Source organism: Chelmon rostratus, chromosome 20 (genome assembly GCF_017976325.1).
Source record: "Chelmon rostratus isolate fCheRos1 chromosome 20, fCheRos1.pri, whole genome shotgun sequence".
NCBI lineage: Eukaryota > Metazoa > Chordata > Actinopteri > Chaetodontiformes > Chaetodontidae > Chelmon > Chelmon rostratus.
In genome coordinates, this window is record NC_055677.1 from 8,260,528 (window position 1) to 8,281,607 (window position 21,080).

At 40.3% G+C, this 21,080-nt stretch overlaps 1 protein-coding gene across 1 annotated transcript in view; it reads right to left on the minus strand.

Moving 5' to 3' along the window:
- malrd1 (MAM and LDL receptor class A domain containing 1) overlaps window positions 1–9,742 on the minus strand; it is a 56,173-nt gene extending 46,431 nt beyond the window's left edge. The window contains exons 1-7 of the mRNA XM_041961836.1: window positions 9,565–9,742; window positions 8,267–8,398; window positions 8,066–8,154; window positions 7,817–7,981; window positions 4,800–4,896; window positions 1,959–2,090; window positions 118–270 (exon numbers count right to left, since the gene is read on the minus strand). Of these exons, the coding sequence (XP_041817770.1) occupies window positions 118–270; window positions 1,959–2,090; window positions 4,800–4,896; window positions 7,817–7,981; window positions 8,066–8,154; window positions 8,267–8,398; window positions 9,565–9,742 (946 nt within the window). The remainder of the gene's footprint in view (window positions 1–117; window positions 271–1,958; window positions 2,091–4,799; window positions 4,897–7,816; window positions 7,982–8,065; window positions 8,155–8,266; window positions 8,399–9,564) is intronic.
- Between the last annotated feature and the right edge of the window lie 11,338 nt (window positions 9,743–21,080).

Here is a 21,080-nt window from a genome sequence, read left to right on the forward strand (position 1 = left end):
ATTTCTGACCAAACACCACAAACACAGTGAAATCATCTTATCAGCCCATCACATTTCTATTCTTATCCCAGCAGGCAGCACTGCTACTGAACATATATGGTGCGTTTGCTCCCTTACCGTCTGTGTTGTTTGTAGAGTGGTCCAGAGGTGGTGGGTGGCCATAGAAGTGTGGAGGTACCTCAGCAGAAGAGCCCCTGACCCAGTCGAAGCCATCGCCAAGGGTGAGCTCGTACCAGCCACAAGAACCACCCTCAAAGTCGCACTTAGAGGCTGAGTGAGTCCACAGATAGGAAGTTATTGAATATAGTTGAGGCTGAAAGTTAATTATTGATCTTGGAAACAGCAGTTGGCATGACAACCTCACCTCAAGGTCTGTTAGCAGTTATTCTGGAGCTTTCAATCACATCACAACATCAATTCTTCTGACAAAGTAAATTTTTTTGTGTGTGTTTTGAAAGCTCCTGTGGTGGGGTTGTTGTGTCTGTTTCCAGGGTCAAGAGTTCCTTTTGAAATCTCTTTTAAACCAACATGGATGGATAGGTCTCAAAGTGCTCAGAAAAAATAGACATTTGAACATCTATAGTTCCCTGACAACCTGAAACTCCATCTGCTGAGGAAGATTGTGTGATACGATCTAAAGCTCCAGGGGGCCGTAAGCCACACTTCTCTGGCTTGGATGGACATGAAACCCTCCCAGTTAAATCAGTGTAAAAGATTAACAACTGCTGCAGAAAATATCTGCTTCTTTGTTCTAAAAATCACAGGTATAGGTACATAAAAACTTCCCAGGGAGCTTCAAATTCAGTTACACTAACAGGAATGAAAGGGGGGAAAAAAACCATAATCAAATCTCTTCACTTTTGGATTCTGGATCTATTTTGCATTAAGTCTGCAGCTATGGCGCCAGGCTTGTTCACAAATTCAATGATGAAGCACTTTGAATTCACTACTCTGACTAGCCTCCTCTCCGTCGCATACATTTTGACCCATCTGCCAAACTGACGGAAAAAAACAATTTCTCAGAGACAAAATTTAAACAATTAAAATTGGTGGTCATAACATAAACCTCTATGATCGTTACCTTTTCCAGGAAAGTCCCATGTGTCTATGTTAAGTAATACTGAGGAGATAATTTAAAGTAGTGAGATTGTTTAAAGTGGAAACAGACAACTTTTAAACTTTTGAAGTTGTCCTAACATTACTTGGAGGAACAACATAGTTTGAGTATTGCTTCATGCAAACAAGTAACTACAGCAGGGGTTGGTGCCCAGGTGGAGTAAAAGAAAACATTAGAATAGTGTGAGTTTATTCATTCATTTAGTCTAATGGAGACATGAAAGCAGGGAGAAACTCTTTAGTACGTGTTGGGAAAAGCAAAATGGGCTGGTATCATGGTTTTACTAAATGAAAGAAACTGCACAAAGGAGACGTGATGACAAATTGTCTGTCTGTTGGTTTTCATCAAGCACTAAGCCTCACTGGATCAATCTACTAACTGTGGTTAAAGCAGTTCCTTTGTGCCATAAAATGAGCCTTCATTTTCCAGGGAGATCGCACCTGGTGGCAGGCAGAACTGCATAGTGAAAGCCAGGCTTATAGGGAACCAATCACAACGCTGGTGGTGTTATTGTTCTGTAGCCATTACACTGTGCAATCAATATCTACCTCATAATGGTAAGTTAAAGCAAAAAAACCTGTCTATTGCAAGTCACTGTTGATAAACTCATTTGTTGGGTTCTATTCATCAGCATACACCAACGAAACAAATCTTAAAATAAAAGAAAATTAGATGGAATTCTGGTTAATGCTGGAAACACAACATCCAGCACAGGGACAACATTTAAAACTGTTTTCAACCACTTTTCATCAGATAAAAATAAATCAGCAAACTGCTCTCAGTCAAACGTACAAATAGAATGTGATTATTTGAATGTGTTACTTGGCAACAAGGTTCTTACAGCAGCTGGCTTCGTCCTCTCCATCAGGACAATGTGGGGTGAAGTCACACACTTTGCTCTCCTCGATGCACTTCCCACTGCTGCAGGCAAACCAGGAGGGGGGGCAAACAGGAGGAGGGGATACGCTGCTCTCTGCCACTGGGAAAAAATGTGAAATGTGAAAGACTAATACAGTCAACATTTTTAATGAAATTACTGCTTTCAGTTGCAAGAGGCACTTTGCGAGCTATGAAACCAGATGCAGACCCATCGCATTCAAAGAGCTAGTCGTTATCACAGACTGCTATCATGGGTTTTTATCATTAAAAGAGCACTCATGGGAGATCATGGTGGATTAATATAGATGAGCGCCGCTGCATCCAGAAAAAGTGAAGTACATTAGCTGTGTTATGGCAGATTAGATTCAACTGTGAAGTAATGAATGAAGTTCAGACACTATGATCAATAGAACGTTCCCAGACCCCATCTCTTAAATGAACTCAATTTCATTCCGCTTAAGAGGAGTACGGGAAACATAAGTGAAAAATTGTTCAATTTTTAAATGGCTTTTGGCTGGCTATTACAAATAAGCTCTTTAAGAGGTTGCTACTTTTAGATTTCTCCAGTAACTAACTTTAAAAATGAAAAGGATTCATAGTCCTTAAAAAGCGATATACAATAACTGAAAATGTGTTTTCAGCTAATGTGACTGATTAGACATCAGCAAGATAAGATATGTGCTAAAATGATTAATTTACAGCAGAGATTCTGGAGAGCAGGCCAGAGAAGAGCTGACCAGGCATAATGACTGGGACTGTCGGGGAGGCACATGCAGCGAGAGGATGACCGTAATAAATGATATGGTGGCTTCTCAAAACATGCACACACACAAAACACCTTTGGAGACACTCCCATATGCAAAGAGTGTGAATTATGATAACAGGGTGTAAAAGATTTATCAAACTTGGCCTGAAAATACAATTTACAATAACATATTTGTCATATATTCACCCCATGTCCATTAAATTATTGGCCCATTTTTAATGATTTTAGTGCCAGTTTTGTGACAGTGCACTTAATCTGAATTCATTGATGTTATGAACCCATAATTTTATATAGTAGATAGGGTGAATAATAAAGCACATGGGACATAAAGAATCCTCTTTAGGTTACCGTAATGGCAGGTAGTTAGAAATATTAAATGTTAGCTATATATCAAAACAATATCCTTGTCTTTCCTCACATGCACAGGTCAGGCCGTACATGCCAGCCACGCATAATAACCCTTTGCCAGCATATAAAGTGTAATTGTTATTTTAATGTGACACCCATTGGTTATTTCTCCAGCACTTACGCTCAAGTTGGCTTGAGTTTGAGATGTTGCTCTAACCAGCTCGGTGCCTTATGCGCCGCTGCTCAGCGTCAGGTTTGATGTGTTTTATATGATAACAGCGGCCTCGCTTTGTGAGGTGTGGAGCAGCTCACAAATCCACTGGTGGGAGCAGAAGACAGACGGAAGCTAAGGGACCAAGTGCCAAGGTGACACCGACCTGTTTCATCCACTTAGACATGCTAAACGCCTGGTGACGGTCCAACAGACGCTGCTCAGGCAGCTCAACAAAATTTGAAAATCTAGAGGCGAACAAGTTGCAAACAGTTACACATTTATACAGCCAGAAGATGGAGCAACATCAGCATTGATTTAGAGTGATCTTTCCAGCTACCTGATGACTGTTAAGTCCAATGTTCAGATAGTGCGCATAAGGTGTATCAGAGTTTTCGATGATGATGATGATGAGCTGAAAGCAGTGAGAGTGAACCAGTGATGAGCAGAAATGTCAAGGGGACCTGCAACTTCAGCTGATAGTTGTCTGTAGGTTCAAGTGACACATAAAAATATTATAGCTGCTTTAGTTACAGAAATATGTCTTTCTCTAAATGGGTAAAGAAAGCTGGTTTTCCACAAGTACAGTCCAAATGAGTGACAGATGAGGTAACTAACACGGACCAGCAGGAATCGAAGAAACCAGCTCATTGTGGTCTTGGGTACCATTGATTGACCATGACTGGCTAAGAAGCAAGCATTCTTGCTTCTCACAAAAAAGATGCAAACTAGGCAAAATACATTTTGTAGGTTAGACAGCTTGCCTGCAGACCTTCCACGTGGTCATTAATGAATGTGTGAGGAAGTGAGAATTGCTATTTTTAAAACGCATATATTCAGTATGAATCTTTGCGATTCATTTAGCAAAAATCCTTGGTGCAAAGGCTCAGACTACTGAAATGAATTCTGCCTCTAGAGCAGCTCAGTCACCACTCTGGCACTGATGCTCCACAAGGGAGACCTAAAAAAGCTGAAGGCCACAGGTTCTATCCCAAATGAGACAATAAAGAAGTTTCAACTCTTGTTTCACAGGTAGCGAGTATGGACATCATCCTATATTGGATGAATAATAGCAGTTGTAAAGAACAGCTGAAATACCCGTACATCATCACGGCAACATGTAAAAATTCTGTCCAAAACGCCAAGTGGACGGTGCTTCATCAAATCCTCCCAGCAAGATGTTCAGCTGTATCACATTTATCACTGAGGCGCAGGCAGCGCGCTATGGCAGACATAAATAAACCCAGGGAATGTGGCACTGACTGTGCTCCATGTTCAGTGCAGGGAAATGTGTCGTAAGCACTATTTTAATGATTCAGTTATTCTTTTGTGAATCTCATCCTGGACTTTAATGTCTTCCCCTGTTATCAGTATTCAAAACAAGTCTGTGGTGGTCTGTTTACGTGTGGCGATATTTCAAAATGTCAGGGTCTGAACCTGTCCTGTCTCCTGTGAGATGCTATTAATGGTAGCCGTACCAGGCACAGTCACGCAGCCGGGACTGAAGGATAGGTCATCGATGGCCAGGACCTCAGAGGCTTCGCTGTCTCCTGAAAGCTGCCCTCGAATCAGCACCTGGTGGACACACACAAAGCTTATTTTTATTGTCTTTCTTTGCAACCTGTCTTTGTGTATTTTGGCCAGTGCGCACATTCGGTATGCGTGTTCGCCATATGTGCCGACATGTGTGTGCTGGATTAATACTAGACGCTCCTGAGAAAAGCCTACATTAGCTCTGTACATAGGTGCTTTGAGCTAAATGCTAACACCAGCATACCGACATGCTTAAATTGGCCTATAGGGTGGTAAATGTAATGACACGCTGTATTATGGTGGGAATAATTCAGAGTTCAGAGTTGGGGCGACTGAAGGAGGATATTAGAGGGTTAGGGTCGATAGCTGTGTTGACAGCCTGGCCAAGTGTTTTCAATATACTGGATCAAAAGTCTGTCAACGACGGGCAAGTCAAAAACATATGTAAAAGCAAACTGAAGTATTCTCTTCTGACACCGTGGCTTGAACATGGTTCAGCTTTGCTTCCAGCATCAGGATGGTGGTCTTTAATTCAGCTGTAATGCCTTTCATGGTCTTCTTCCAAAAGGTTAACAATGGACGCTGTGCTGCTTTCATTGCTAGTAGCCTCAGGGGAGTCAGCTGTGTGATTCAGATCATTTTTGCTTTAATTTAGCAGCCATGTTTCTTTCACATGTCATCTGTAGGATGTTGTCCACCTACTGATGAGTTAAAGTGAAATGTCAGGGCCGGGAGCGAGACTCAAACTGCGTCTACGCCATCTGCTCTCAAATCGGAAGTCAGAATAAAAAAAAATGTAAGAAGTGATTTAAAATAAGATCATGATTTGGCATGCTAAGATTTGCTAATTAGCACTAAACACAAAGTACAGATGAGGCTAATAGAATGTTGCTAGTTTTGCAGGCATGTGGTCATTGGACAAAGTGAAATTTTGAAGCTGATAATGGTTTAAGATGAGAAGCGGATTGTCAATGTTAGTACAATTCACCCTGAGTAAGACATTAATGTGTGTACTAAATTTCATGGCAATCCATCCAGTCGTTCTAGAGACGTTTGACTAAAAACTACACGTCAAGAAAGACATCAGGACCAAAGTCAGTTGGCATCATCATCTGGGAAACATGACTTTTGCACCAATCCAACAAATAGTTGTTGAAATTGTTCATTTACCCCAGAGCCACGATGCTAGCTCGCTAAAAACATCCCATTTTCTCTGACAGTCACAGTGCTAAAATCAAAGCTGCACTGATCAAAGTCCACAGAACAGCTTTATCTATACCAGTGGAGTTTTATAGCCCATCATGACTGATCTGGATTGTGTCGTAATGCGTGATGAGAAAGTACACACTGGTCATACTCATCAGCTGGTATTTCCTTTCCTTCCTCCAGAACTGGATTTTGAGGCCATAACAGTACAGGCACTGAGTGTACATAACTGTGTGTTTAGGATTTCACAGCCAAACTACTGTGTTAATCTGATCCAGACAATGAACCCTCACTCTCTAAAAATCCTGCTTTTATCCACAGAGTCACCTGGCTATTGTCAGTACAAGCAGCTCTACTCCTTAATCACATCATAGATTAGATTTTCTGTGTTTTTGCTTTAGGTGAATTTTTTTATAATATACTGTACACGCAAATTTTAATAAAGCTGTCCAAAGAAAAGTTTTTTGTACAACGTAATTACAACCTGGTCAACAAGCAGGTGAGAAAGTGGTCATCGTTAAGCAAACTGACTAAAATTGGAATCACCCGAAATCACTGTGGTAAATAAAAACCTAATTAACTCAACTGCCTTTTAAACAGGAAGTAGATTAATGGAGGGGAAAGTGATTGTTGGCAGAGAGTTGACCTCCCTTTACCCCCGCGCTGGTTCAGTCATGTTATGAAGCTGAGCTGGCCGCAGTCAGTGACAGATGGTGGAGGCAGAAAAGAGGAGAGCAGCACACTGACATTGTCTGAGAATATAGAAAGGACACGAACAGCAGGCTTCATACGACTCCAGATGGCCTCTGAAGGGTCCAGTTGGGTCAGTACCCCCTCACTGCACATAAATGGCTCCTGTTGCGCAGCTCATTACTGCTGAGATGACTTTATCAGTTTCAAGGAAACTTATAGTGCACATCTTTCATGGCATATTGTAACATGCAAAGAAAATATCAACAAATATGCTGGCTTTTGAAGAGTCTTTGCACATTGCATTTTGCATACCATCCTACAGCATAACCTACTATACTACACAATATGGTATAATGGTGTTTTAAGATATAAACTGTACATTAAGATAACATTTTTGAGTCAAACTTGCATTGACTGATTTTTTTTGGCCTCATGAGGGCAGCGGATACAAGCTGCAACCACAAGACTGACTGAAACATTGAATGTGAGACTGCTTTGACTTGTAACAGAGTATTTTTACAGAGTAGTGCTGCTATTTATAGCAAAAAGTATAGTATAGCAAACAATATGAGTACTTATTCTACCACTGTGGTTAAAATGCATACTGACATTTTTGGGGAATACTTAAGTTCGTCAAAACCTGCTCAGAATTAGCATATAGTATGGGACACATTACCCTTCAGGTAAATGGGTGTTAGGGGGCCCTATCCAGCACCATGACCATATGTGGACCCTTGGCATACATAGAGTTAGATTTGGATTTTAGAGAACATTATTTCCAGGTAAAATAACACAAAAGCTTCCTGAACATGATGCCAATCCTTCTAGACTGCTATTAAGAATTAGAAAAGCAAAGAAGAGGAGCTTTTTTGGGGCCCAACACTTGATGGACATAAGCATAACTTACTGGAAAACTTGAGTAATGTGAGTACAGTAACTGTGAAATAGATGTAACAGACTTCAGAGTGTATTAACTGGCTAATCAGACCTGAGATAAAATGCAACTTTACAATTTTAAACAGCAATATAAACTCTCTTATAGTCATTTGTGAAAGTTACAGACCTGAAAACTGTGATTGCTGGACAACTTAATCACCGCCCTCGACCATTTTTCCATCTGTGGTTGTGTGGACATTTTCCACACCTCCGTGCTCTGACCCAGAGTGCTATTCTGAAGTAAGACCTGAAGATCTCCATGTTTTGCCCCAATAAAATGGTAGAGACTCATCTGTTGAGAGAAAACGCAAGATATCACCAGCTGCCACCGGGCGGCTGTCGATGATTTTGTCCGCATGCCAGAGGATGTTGTTACCTGGCAGGTCTGACTGGGCTGGAAGACGGGACTGTTCAGGTCTGCTGTGGTTCTGTTTCCTCTGACAGGTAGAAGGGACAGGAAATGTGCTAACGGAGACAGAAGTGTGGGGGTGCATGTATGGAAAAATATGAATAAAACAGATACAGCACAAGGTGAAGGTTGTAAATCCATGAGACATCAGTTGTCAAACGCTCCTACCTGAGGTGTTGTTGGTGTGGACATGTTTGAGACCCGGGGCCTCAGCTGCTCTGATCCATCCAGAGACCTCCTCCGAGCTCTGGATCAGGTCACAGAATCCCTCCTCAAAGTCACACCTCTTATATCCGGAGCCTTCAACAGAAAACCCTTTTTACTCCCTCATTTGTGTTTCACCCTGAATGTATATTGTACCATGAATGTGTGTTTTGGGATTAAGCTGTGGTTTCTGCACACCATAAAGATTCATCAACTCAGCAGCGCTCAGGAGCTAAGCGGTTTCTCAGTTTAAGCAGGGGCTCTTATTTGGCCAAATGTGCAACGAGGGACAATAAAGCATTAGTGATAATGCTGTATTTTCAGAGGTAGCCAGACAGGATCAGCAATGACGCAACAAAGAATCGCATTTTTATTTTAAGATATATAAAGAATGGAATTTACTTGCGCCTTTAGCTGCCACAGTTTTTGTGATGTGTTAAAAATTGTGCACATATCAGTGATGCTTTCAGTACTTATCCAAGCCACTATTAAACTTCACATTCATCTGTATATTATTGCTCTGTGAAAGAAACGCCACCAATCACATGTATGTTTAGAATGATTTATAAATGCTCAATTTGGATTTGTTCATGCAGATCATATAAAAGTATGTATGTAGCACATGTAAACTTCAAAAGCGACAGTCATCTGACGAGAAGTTACCATTTTAACAGCCGTGTGTTGCTGTAGGGCTCATTAGAGGATGCACAGACAATTGTTTAAATGCTTGAACTTTATGAGCTTGAAGTTCTAGTGTTTTTTTTTTAGTTTGCAAAAACTAAAGACTAATGCTGTGAGGCTAAGTGGAAGGCAATTCAACATCATTAATCATTACTAATTTATTTAGATTATTTGCATGAAAGCAAGTAAATAATGTGTAACTTTCACTTTAAATGACTCAACAGGAAACACTAATTAGGCCCTTTTCCATGATGGTTGTTGAGAACAGAAAGCTTCAACAACACTGTTACTGAAAAATAAACACTAAATGACATCAAGGAAGAACAGCTGTTAATAAAAAACATTGTAATTACAGCTAGAAATGGGCTCGGTGGTTAACCATAATGGTGCATCATGGATATGTTGTGTGCAATTTGTCAAACCCTGCACACCTTCACTATAGAGAGGTTGTTCACTCTCCATGTCAGCATTAATCCCCTGAAAATGTTGCTTTCACTTGCAAATTTCTGCAAGCAATTGCTCTGTTCTCTTAGTATCATTTGAGTTTAGATGATCAGATTATCTTTTCCTGCTTTACTCACAGTTTTCCTCATCGCTGCCATCTCCACAGTCGTCAGTGAAGTCACACACGCAGTCCTCAGGCACACATAATCCCTGAGAGCAGGTGAACTCCTCAGGCAAACAGCCTCCGACAGACACGGGGGTAAAAACCAGAGAGACGGCCAACAGCAGCCACACCGAGCCCAGCAGCAGCGTCATCAGCCTGGTTATTGTTTGCCCTCTAACTTCTAACCTCCAGGTAAAACATTTTATTGTTAGGACATGACGAGGAACTTCTGTCAAGGCAGAGATTTTCCTTCACCGTGCTTGGATTGATCCTGTACGTGTGTTCAAGCTGTTATCGTGCTGTAAAGGGTAATAAATGGCTTTTATGGCTGTTACTCAATAAGGTCACTTTGCTTTGTGTGTTGCCAACATGGACACATGTCATGACAGGAAAAAGAAAGGAATATAATTCTCCAGCATGAGATGACATTTTTGTGGCACTCTCTTATTGAAATGGGTTTACACTTAAAATTAGAGTTAAGTTTAGCATTAAAATAGGTGAAAGTTTCATACTGGAGAGGGTTAAAGGAAGAGTTTGACATTTTCTTGCCGAGAGTGAGATGAGAACATACAGCACTCCTGTCTGTGAATACTAAACTACAGCTAACAGCCATTAGATTAGCTTTGCTTATTTAAGGATACAGGCAGGAAACAAGGAGAAACAGCCAGCCTGAGTTCAGTGCAAAGATAACAAAGTCCACCCAACGGCACCTCTGAAGCTCACTAACACGTTATGAGCTTCTTAAACTTGTTAGTTCAAGACAAAAGGTAAATGTAAACCTTCAGAAAGAGAACGAGATTAAGTATAATTTCCTAACATGTCAAATTCCTTTAAGACTAGGATTTGGGATTAATTCCGGTATTAAATTTTAATTAGTTTAAAGTACTTTAGCTCTGTGAGGCCATACTTAGGTACAGCAATGCAGCAGTTTATAAAGTTGTCAACTTCTCTGTAGAATAATAAGAGATACCTTATCACCATGTCTATGCCTCCCCCATGAGGTGAAGTGTCAGGCACTTCATATCCTGCATTCCGGTGAGTTTTTATGCACCAATTTGTGCTTTTTTTATGCATCTATGTCAAAGTCCTCTCCTACTTTCAGCATGAATGTAGAGGAAGTAGTCAACACAAGTATTTGCAGGTATTATAAAATACATTTCATTTCAACCATCAGTCCAAAAACTCAAATAAAGGATGGGATTGCCGATCCTTTTGCAGATTAATGTCCACCAGTATCCAGCTGGTTAGTAATATCTTACACCGTATAACTTGTCTTACATAAAATAAATCTGATTATAACCTTCAGTCCAACACCTTTCAAGAAGGATGGGGTAGCTTAGCCTTAAGAAGATTGATTCCCAGCAAACCAAAAAATGTACCTAGCACGTCCCCTAAAGATCTTTGTGCATCTGCTAAAACGGCACTACTACTACGAGCCAACTCCTACCAGCGGTGGACGAAGCCCAAAGGTCCTTTAAAGTAAAATAAAAGTACTAATACCACGCCTCTGAGATGGATGTAGTGGAGTAGAGAAGTGTAAAGTATTATTAGGTGGAAATACTAAAGTACATCAGTACTTAAGACCAGTACTTGGGTACTTTGTTACATTCCATCACTGACTACTGACTACTACTACCACTACTATAATAATAATGTGGTTTACCTGTAAGACTGATAACCTCTTACACAAAAGGTAAAAAAATATGGTAAAGTATGGTAAGATGTTCACTCGCTGTTCTTGGAATTGAACACTGCAAGGCAGATAGGAGGGCTCAAACTGCCGTCAAATAACCACTGCTAATAACACATAATTTAAGAGCAAAACTACATCTGTACAGGTGGAAGCTGTGAAGAGTCTGCATATAACAGCGGGCTGCTGTTTCCAACAAGATAATCTCTAATTACAGTTGGTAGACTAAACGTATGACAAGGAAGAGATGAGCCGAGGTTGGGAATATGAACTGCCATAAGAGGATCATTAGCTGTGTCCAACAGGGCTCAGCTTCACTTTACAGCAAGGCATAATTTCATTTCACAGCAATCAATAAAGACAGGATCTTAAAACAGACAAGCAGCAAGCCAATACAAGAGCTGGTGCAGTTCAAATGAAATTAACCTTGAGAGAAAAGGCGAGCTCGACAGCTCCATGGGAGGCGAGGGAGCAATGGAACAAGGAAAAGATCATGTCTATATTGACCTCTATTGGCAGTGGTAGTGAGAGCGTATAGAGTGCAGCTGGCAACATGTCGAGACACTGCACATGCAGTGCAGACGGCCACGGACTGAAATGTTTCCTGTTGTTTCTGAATGCCAAACCTCAACCAGTCACTTTGAATAATAGTGTTAGGATGCAAAATTATAGAGAATGGAAGGGATTATAAGAGACGAATCATCTTACTCCAATTTTAACATGTAACAGGAAGGTGTAAGAGTACAGAATCACAGTGTGGTCAAACATGGTGATTCATGACCACAATTATCTGATCTCAACAAAGGGGGGGTCATTAACACCTGCCAGCAAAGAGTCAAGCCAACAGGGCGGCACAAAGCTGACTTCACTTTTCAGTAAATAAAGCTGGGACTCCATTCAAAACAATTATTGTGAGACAGTCTCATGGTATTCGGTGCAGTGCGCTATAAAAGCAGTCAATCACTCCACTCACTGGATTAAATCTTAACCTCACATAAAGAATATTCAGAGCAGTGTAGTCCTCGAGGGGAAGATGTTGGTGAAAAAATACTGAGACTAAGTCTAGTGCTAACATGCACACAATGAGAACACTTACATGCCAATGCTAAGCAGGTAAATGTTTAAAATGTTCACCATCTTACTTTAGCGTGTTAGCATGCTAGCGTTTACATGTTTGCATGAAACACAAAGATGAAAAAAAGGAGGGGTGGATTTTATCCAGTAGTTGCTGAGATTTGGGAAAATGAGTGTATCAAATAACAGACCAGCATTACCATCAATACATCCACTCTGCGATCATGACTAAAAATGCTCCTCTGATCATGAATTTCCTTCCTCTTCAGTCTTAAAGCTTACAAGTTACAAGCTTACTCTTGTGATTTAATTCACCTTCAGCACTTTAAGTGACCTAAATAAGACAAATGTATAACTGAAGGCCCCGGTGTGACCACTGCAACCATTTGTCAAAGATGTGAAGTGATCTGTTTCACACACAGTCCTGTACATATTAAAACAAGGACGTGATTAAATCCTGTTAACGTTTCCGACCAGACAGATTGTCTTTGACCTGAAATGTCTGCCCCTCAGCTGATGTTTCGCCTGAGTAATGAGGGGGAGGTTACCTTCACACACTAACAGACAGCAATGGAAAAAAAAATGAGTAAAAAATCCCATTATCTCACATTTAAAAATAAAAAATACAGAGAGATTGTGCTGAACAGAAATTCGGGATGTACAAAGAAGTTCTGCCTGGTGCCATTTTTTAATGTGGAACTAAAAGAAATCAGGCTTCGCCCCTCCGTAGCAAAGACCAGCAAAAAACAAAAAGTGAAAACAATCAATGAACTCTCAGTGAAGTACACACTTTACATTCCCACACATATTTCCATTCAGCAGCAGCAGGAAAGCTGTTGACTATGTGACTGTGTTTTTATGGGAAATGTGGCTCTAGCAGACAAACAGAAACCAAGTCGTGTTGCCTCGTCATTCGTCTTCATAATGGCTTTTTTCCTTCCCTGGCGCCTTGCGACAGTCTGTTAATTACAACTTATTGACAGCAAACAACATTTGCATTGCACTTTGAATGCAGCCCCTCTGCTTTCACGGTCTTACTCGAGCCGTGGCAATGTGCGACACCTGCTAATCTTCCTCCAGCCCGAATCCAGTGATTCACTGCTGAGTGGAGCCATCATAACAGCTGGGGCTTAATCTTAACGGCGTACGTGTAGGTGATGCTTCACTCAGCCCCTCCAATCTACGCAGTACGAGAGGGAAGATCCTGCAGAGCTCTGTGATGCGTTACTGTGCACAAAGCGGCCAACAAAGCGTTGACAAACGAGCGGCAGGAACCCAGACTGCATTAAACATCCCAGTCTTATGCATCAAACTTGCCAGATCCTTGTCCCTCCACAATGCTGCCACCTGTCAGTATTTTAGAGGCACTCTACCAAAATACCCACAACTTACAGGAAACCAGTTTGTTTTTTTATAGCTGGAATGTGTCATCAGTCATGCTATTCATCTGAAGATCCCTGCAGGCTACCAGACTTTATTTTTGAAAGCATACTTCATAACAACACTATAGCATTGGTGCAGGAAGTATTGAGATTACTCCCTTGAAAATTTAGCCCGTCCCCACTAGAGAAACAGCCATATCGGTTGTCTGTGCAAGTACTAAATCCCATATTTACGTCTATTAAAAATAATGCATCGAATGATGATGAAGTCTTTGGTCATTAGCCCTCAGAGGAAATCACTGGAATAAATACAGCTTGGTTACTAAGCATTTTGGTTGACAGGAGGAGAGGACAGGTTTTATTGTGGCAATCCAAAATGATCATCTGGTCTGATTTAACAGGCATTTTCTCCACAGTAAATGTAACCTTTAAACCTTCTTCACAAAACAGAAATCTGATACAGTCTCAGTGTTGTCTACTTTATCACGAAGAGTATGATTCTATTGCAGAGAAATAAACAGGAACACGACAACCTGTCTGATAGTCAAGTGCTGCAATGTATAAATCATAAGGGGGAAAACGACAGAATCCTTGACCATGACAGCCCTGTGTGTGTGTGTGTGTGTGTGTGTGTGTGTGTGTGTGTGTGTGTGTGTGTGAATAATGAGCTGACATCAGTACATGGATTCACGGAGCATTTGCTGTAATTGAGACAACTACATGTAGGACTGTTTCTATATGATCAACAATGCAAACATGAAACTAGAAACGCTGCCACAGTGTAGCAAAATGTCAAGGCGTATACAAACCATGTCCGTGGTTCAGGTTGACAGGTGACTGATGTCGGTTCACAGGTGCAGTGTTGAACTCATGTTTATCTTGTCCATCACATCAGTGGCATCAGACCTCCTGCTTTCTCAGGGCTGCAATGATTTAAAAAATGCTGTTTTCAAGTCGGATTTTAAAGTGTCTTTTGCATCAAAATCTGATGATGTCAAATCCAGAGTGATGGAAGTGCATCAGAGGGGCTGAGCAGAATCCACTGTGCTAATGGCAGAGCAATGACAACAGTCCGTGGATGAATACTGCAGTAAAATGATGGCACTTTGGGGGGAAGCTTCTGCACGGGCAAAGCTGGAATTTCTCATGTTTTTGTGTTGGAAAGCCACGTCTTCATAGTACATAATTACTGACGCCTACATCGTTAAAATAGCAACCCACACAGGTTGGTTTGTGATGTCTGGACACACAAATCCCACCTGATGGCACAGACTATTTCTCCATAAATTAGCATGTTCTCATGATGATTGTGTGGTGTGCCCCAGAGGTCAACTCTCGGTCCATCCCTGTTCTCCTGCTCCTCCTTGACAACAACATGTATTATGAGGCCTTATTGTTGATGAAGATAAACAATGCCATTTCTCTCTCTCTCTCTCTCTGCAACTTAATGACAGATTTTTTTCTTGGGCTATATGCTCGTTCTCACAATTAGCCAAAATGAATAATTTATATTGAACAAAATATAAAAACAGGGAAAAATATTAACTTTAAGTCTAAATTTCAAGCTGTTTCAGTTCAACTAAGAAACATTGCAAACATCAAGCCTCTTCTGCAGCTAAAACATGTTGACAATGACACAAACGCACTTGTCATTGTTATACTTTGCAATGTGGACCTGAATGCAGAACACAGGCAAGAAAACTGGTGAAGTTTTGAAGGCTTATTTTAGAGGATCAGAGAGAGGATGAGTGTTGATGGCTGGAGCAGGCAGAGGGTGGATGAAGATCAGTCGGAGAGCAGGGAGCAGGCAAACTTGTACTTATCCTAAGTACAAAGGAAAGACAGTTCTAGGAAGGCAGCATGAAGAGCAGATTACAAACCCTAGAGGCCTGAAGTGTGTCTCTACCACTGAAGCAGAAGCAATGATCCAGCGGCAAGTGGGAGTGGAGCCAGGGTTGATATACTGCCAGGCTGATGAGCTTATGGACAGCAGGTGGGGAGGTTCAGCAGGTGTGCCTCATCAGCAGGGATCCAGGAGCCAGCAAAGAGGGATTGCCAAGCCCACACCACAGACACACTGGAGACACAGGGAAGGGGGAAACGTAGATGGAAAAAAACTGGGACTGGGATATGATGCCTCTACCTCAACCAATCGAACAAAAGCCATAGACTCACTGCCTTCCTGTTAAATTTAAACATGCTACTTTTGACTGACATAGCATTTGCATGACGTGGTCAGGTGGCTCCTTGTGTCCTCAGAGGAGTTATTCTCCTCTCGTTGCTGGGAGAAGCCTCAACTCCTCAGATCAGGGGCTTCCAAGGCCACCACTGTAAAACTATATGTGAGTGTGTGATTGCTTTTACAACACTCTGAATCTGAAGCAGCCTTCCTCAAGGCTTAAGAGATGCTTCGTCAGCATATTTTCAAAATCCATCATAAAATGCCCTTTATGCCCCCTCCTTTTCATGCCTGATATATCAGTATAGGGAGATGACAGGAAGTCATGGAAGAAAGATGGAGAACAATATGCAACAAAGGTCCTGAGCCAGACTCATACAGACTCGATGCCATAATCCCAAACCTCTCAGCCACCAGGGCGCCGCATGTTCATATTTTTTGTTTTGTGTGTTTATCTACAATTTTACAAATTCTGCAGCCTCTATCTTCTCTTTTTGTTCCGCAAAAATAACTGCTCCATAATAACTGCTGTTCTAAAGTGGCTGGTTGGTGTCCTACCTTGATTGATTCAACGTAGATATCTGGGAATTGTATCATGTCATTTACAGCTTTTTGTTGCTGCAGCTAAGTATTAGATAGCTCTGTTTTTGGCACTGGCAATAGACTGCACTGCCCCTCACCCAGAACACAGTTTGGACAAAATATGTCAAAATGTCTCAGCACCATTAGATCTGTCTTTGCTCCACTGGTTTGGATGATTTGGGTGATGCACTCTTCTTAGTCTGGGAAAGTCTGAGGTGGGTAGTTCAGGATTTTTGGTAGGATGTTCCCTGTTGTGTGTGAAGTTCACTGGTAAAGGTTCAAGGAGTTCCTGACAGATTCTGGCGGAGACAGTGCTTCCTCTCCTCAATGCCCTTGATGTGCCCCACCAGGAGGAGCTTTTAACTTGTCAAAGTCAATATATCACTTTTCTTACTGGCTCATTTCAAGGGCACCGTTTACCCAGTTGAAACGTGGAGAGTCCTAATGTGAGGTTGAAATATTTCTAATTTTACATACAAAAAGATTTTGTATTTTTAAGACATGGTTACATATTCGCATTGTCTAACAAAATCATCAATCAATCATGCACATTTCAGTGCTCATTGTAAAAAAAGGCTATTTGAGCTTTTTAAGCTGTTCATGTGGTTATATGAGAACTCCAAACCACTTTCTCTATGATAAGGACATATATGAGGACACACATGAATCACCAAATTGTTTTGGAGTGTCCACTCTCTTCTTATTGTTTTGCCCTGTTTCCTATGTCACACAAAGTCCTCAGTCCTCTACAGGAAACAGATCAGCTAATACGTGTTGCTATTTCAACCTCATCCAGACAGTCACAAGTGTTGCCAGGCAATGACTAATATATGTGTCAAATTCTCTGTGTGTAATTTTATCTTGAGGGAAAAGACTATTTACCATTATAGAAATGCAGCAGAGAAAAGTAGACGCATTGTGATTTACTGTAATATCAAACTCGCATATCTACAGCCACTAGAGGCAGTAATAAGCTTTCATTTTGTAACCATGCAGAATACGAATTTGGGTGACGAGGCACAATAATATTTTTAAGAGCAGTTTAAGAGATGTAAGGTTAAGTTTGAAGATTTTAAGTTTGCTTTTTCTTTGCTTCCAACAAACAAAAGAAGAAGAAAGAAAAGAAGAAAGTGACACTGCTATTTTCTGTCTGGTATGTGATTTGACATTTACAGCCAAGCAAGGACAAGCTTACAAATGCATACAACTTCACAACTATTTTATCACTGAGTAAGATGCATTAAGAAAGGTTGAAGGTTTGCTCTCCATCGCCATTAGCAATGTTATTTCCAAGGAAAAACTGGCATTTTTCCTACACTGAAAGTGAAATGTTTACACACAGCCAAAACCTGAAAACAGAAGGCAAATAGATGAGAAATTTGGCTTCAACAGCAAAAAGTAATTTCAAGGAAGTAAATTAAACATCTGGTCTGCTGCTGAAGAATTAAACATCTATAACATCTCAACATAAAACATGTCTGTATATAAGACACACATTCATTAGTGTGAATTTTGAATGCTTTGTGTGTGTCATTGTGAGAGGCTTAAGGTAAAGATGACGCCTTGTACAACAAACTGTCTGATACAAGCATCCTATACTTTGTGCATAATTGATGGAAGTGCAGGGGGTTTGGGGAGGTCATGGTTAAGCAATGATACATCATTGTAAAATGCAAATTAAACTGCAGAATGCATAAGAAGACAAGCTCACACTGACACTTATATGACAGGGTAAATGTCATGAGAGTGGTGGCTGCATAACACATCTAGGAAATTGCATTTCTCCGTAAATTAATCAGAAGCTCAGGCACTGTAATTATTTCCAAGCAGAGAATAGTTAATTGGAATAAATAACTCTATGACTGATTGGTTGGGTAAAGGGAATCAGGAATATATTCGATCCCAAAGTGCGGCTATTTGTATTTAAGGATTAAAGGACTGCAGGGAGAATTGCACATCAAATTAAATTAGGTTAGAGATAGTTGGTCTTGCAGCTTTTGTTACTAATCTCTAGGAATAAAAAATGCAATAATCAAATATGCTAAGTCAGCAACATAAAAGACCGGGTTGGACAAAAAATGCTGAACTGTGGGGTTGGATTATCCATGATATATTCCCAATTTTACAGTTAAAATAAGACATTGGTTTCGTGAGAAGAGCTAATATGGTATTTCTGTGTTCTGTTTTCTTATTTCTGTTTAGCTCTTGGTCCTATGTTGAGTTATGGTCGAACTTGCGAAACTGAGAATAAGTTTGTGACCTGAATAAAGATATTCGACCATCAGTACTGGCTTTCCCATAATTTCGACTGGTAGCTACATACAGGCATGAGCCAGTCAGAGCTGCAGAAGTATTACTGTTTTTGTGTACAGAATGTATGAGATGCACTATGTAGAATTTCAAGAATAGCGTGGTTGGATTTTAAGAGGTTTCAGTCTTATGTACATATTTCTTAGAGGCATTGTAGGACTACAAGCCAGGAAGAAAACATAAAAGGTGTTTTCTCTCCTCTCCATTGTATTGTACAAGTGCCCGCGGCTTCCATTCTGCTCGTCTGTTGAGCATATGGTGTTTATTCCACCAATTTCAGTACAACAGATCAGTTGGTCTCAATTGAAAATATGTTTAGTTCTGACAGATCCGCCCTTATTTTAAAGGGGAAAGCAATCCAGAAACTCATCTTGTTTAATAAGATGCCCAATAAACAGACTATCCATGAGAAAATAACAAGGCATATGTACATAACAGATTTTCAAATAGAAAGGAAAAAAAATTGTCAAACAGCCTAATAGAAGAGTGATTGAATCAGAGACAGAGAAGACATTTTGACATGGCACAAAAAGCACAGGTGTAGGTGATACACTTCATTAAAGCTGGATTCTGTGCAGCTGCCTCAAATTTCATATTATCAGTAACACCTGTGCTTTTCCAACTATGACAAGTCAAAATGTCTAAAGTGGAAAAAAGTCCTGCATTATTGACCATATTTTATGCACACATGGGTTTTTGTATTTATCATTATACTCTATGGATGACCAGGAAGTGCAAAATAAGACTCAAAAGTCTATAGTGGTGGCTTTGTGAGACCGTATTTAGGCACAGCTAACATCCCTGTGCTAACACGTTCACAATGCAAAAATGCTCATGTAAGTGTGCATAATGTTTATCATCTTAATTTAGCGTATTAGCATGCTATCATTGTTATGCTTTTGGTTTAGTAATAAGCAAACATAATCATTCACTAATCAGCACTTAATGCAAAGTAGAGCTGAGGTTGATGTGAATGCCAATAGTTTTGCAAGTATTAAAACCAAAGTATTGGACAAAATTGATCAAAAGTAAGTTTTGTTCATTAATCCTCTGTACACAATGGATATGTACCATATTTCTTAGCAATCCATCCAATAGCTAACACAGCCACTAGCTGACTAATGCTAATTTGCTGCTAATACAACATTCTAGAAAACTACTAATATCCTGTTCTGTATTCTCTTTTAATTGTTACTCTTATGTGCTCTGTTTGTTTAAAACATTAATGACCGTGTCCTACCCCCTGTACAGACTGACAGTTTTCTTGTTACTGTCAAATTAGCATGCTAGTGCTAGCCCAAGCTGAAGCTAGTAAGCTATTAGGCTACTAGCTTATGCACTTCTACAATTCCTGTGGTTTGTCCAATCTCATCTTTCTGTTGTTTTCTGTATCACTGAAATTGTTGTCCAGGGCTGTTTTCACAGTTTCATAATTACCTTCAGTTAAGACTTCAAAGGCCAACTGCAGTCTTCAACCTTTATATGAAGTGAACATAATGCTAACCTACATCTGCACTCATAGTGAAGGCAAAGATACCTGTCCTTAATTGTTTTTTCTTTTTTGGCACTCATTCCAAAATTAATCTATAAAATTTCAGGACAAACATGCATATATGCCAGTCTGGATGATTGGCAGTTCTCTCTTTCCTCTTAATATATTTTAAGTTTTGAAAATTTGGTATTCAAACAACAATAGATGGCAAACTGAAGTAAAGCCAAGGCAATACACACAGCAAGAGGCCACAACATCATCAAAACAGAATGATCCTGGCCCCTGCTTGCATTTCATCAGGTGTTATGATGGAAGTGGTATTAAACTGCTTTATATCAAAGGCAGAAGTAATGAGATGGATGAAGATCCCGCAGGTCATGTGAAGAGATTGCAGCAATAAATTACGCAAAAGCATCTTTATTTGTGTTGCTTGTGTGTGTGTCTGCTGCTGCGTGCATGTGACTACCGTGGTACAGTAGGGTTTATCTGACTGTGCTCTCTGTGAAATTAGTCCTTCAGTGTGAAATGAAAAAAGTGATTACACTCACAAACAAAGCATCAATTACAGCTGAGACATAAATGTAAAGCCTGAGCGAGCAACCGAGAATGAATGGAGTGGGAATCCACTCCATAACAAAGTATTCATCATTGTCATCATAATTAGTCTCAATGGTCCCAACTACAAGCATATCCAAGGTGAGGTATGATAAAGGATGAAATACAATCAGTTTTTAGTGAACCAATAGCTGCTAGGAATATATAATTAAAACAAGAATTTTAA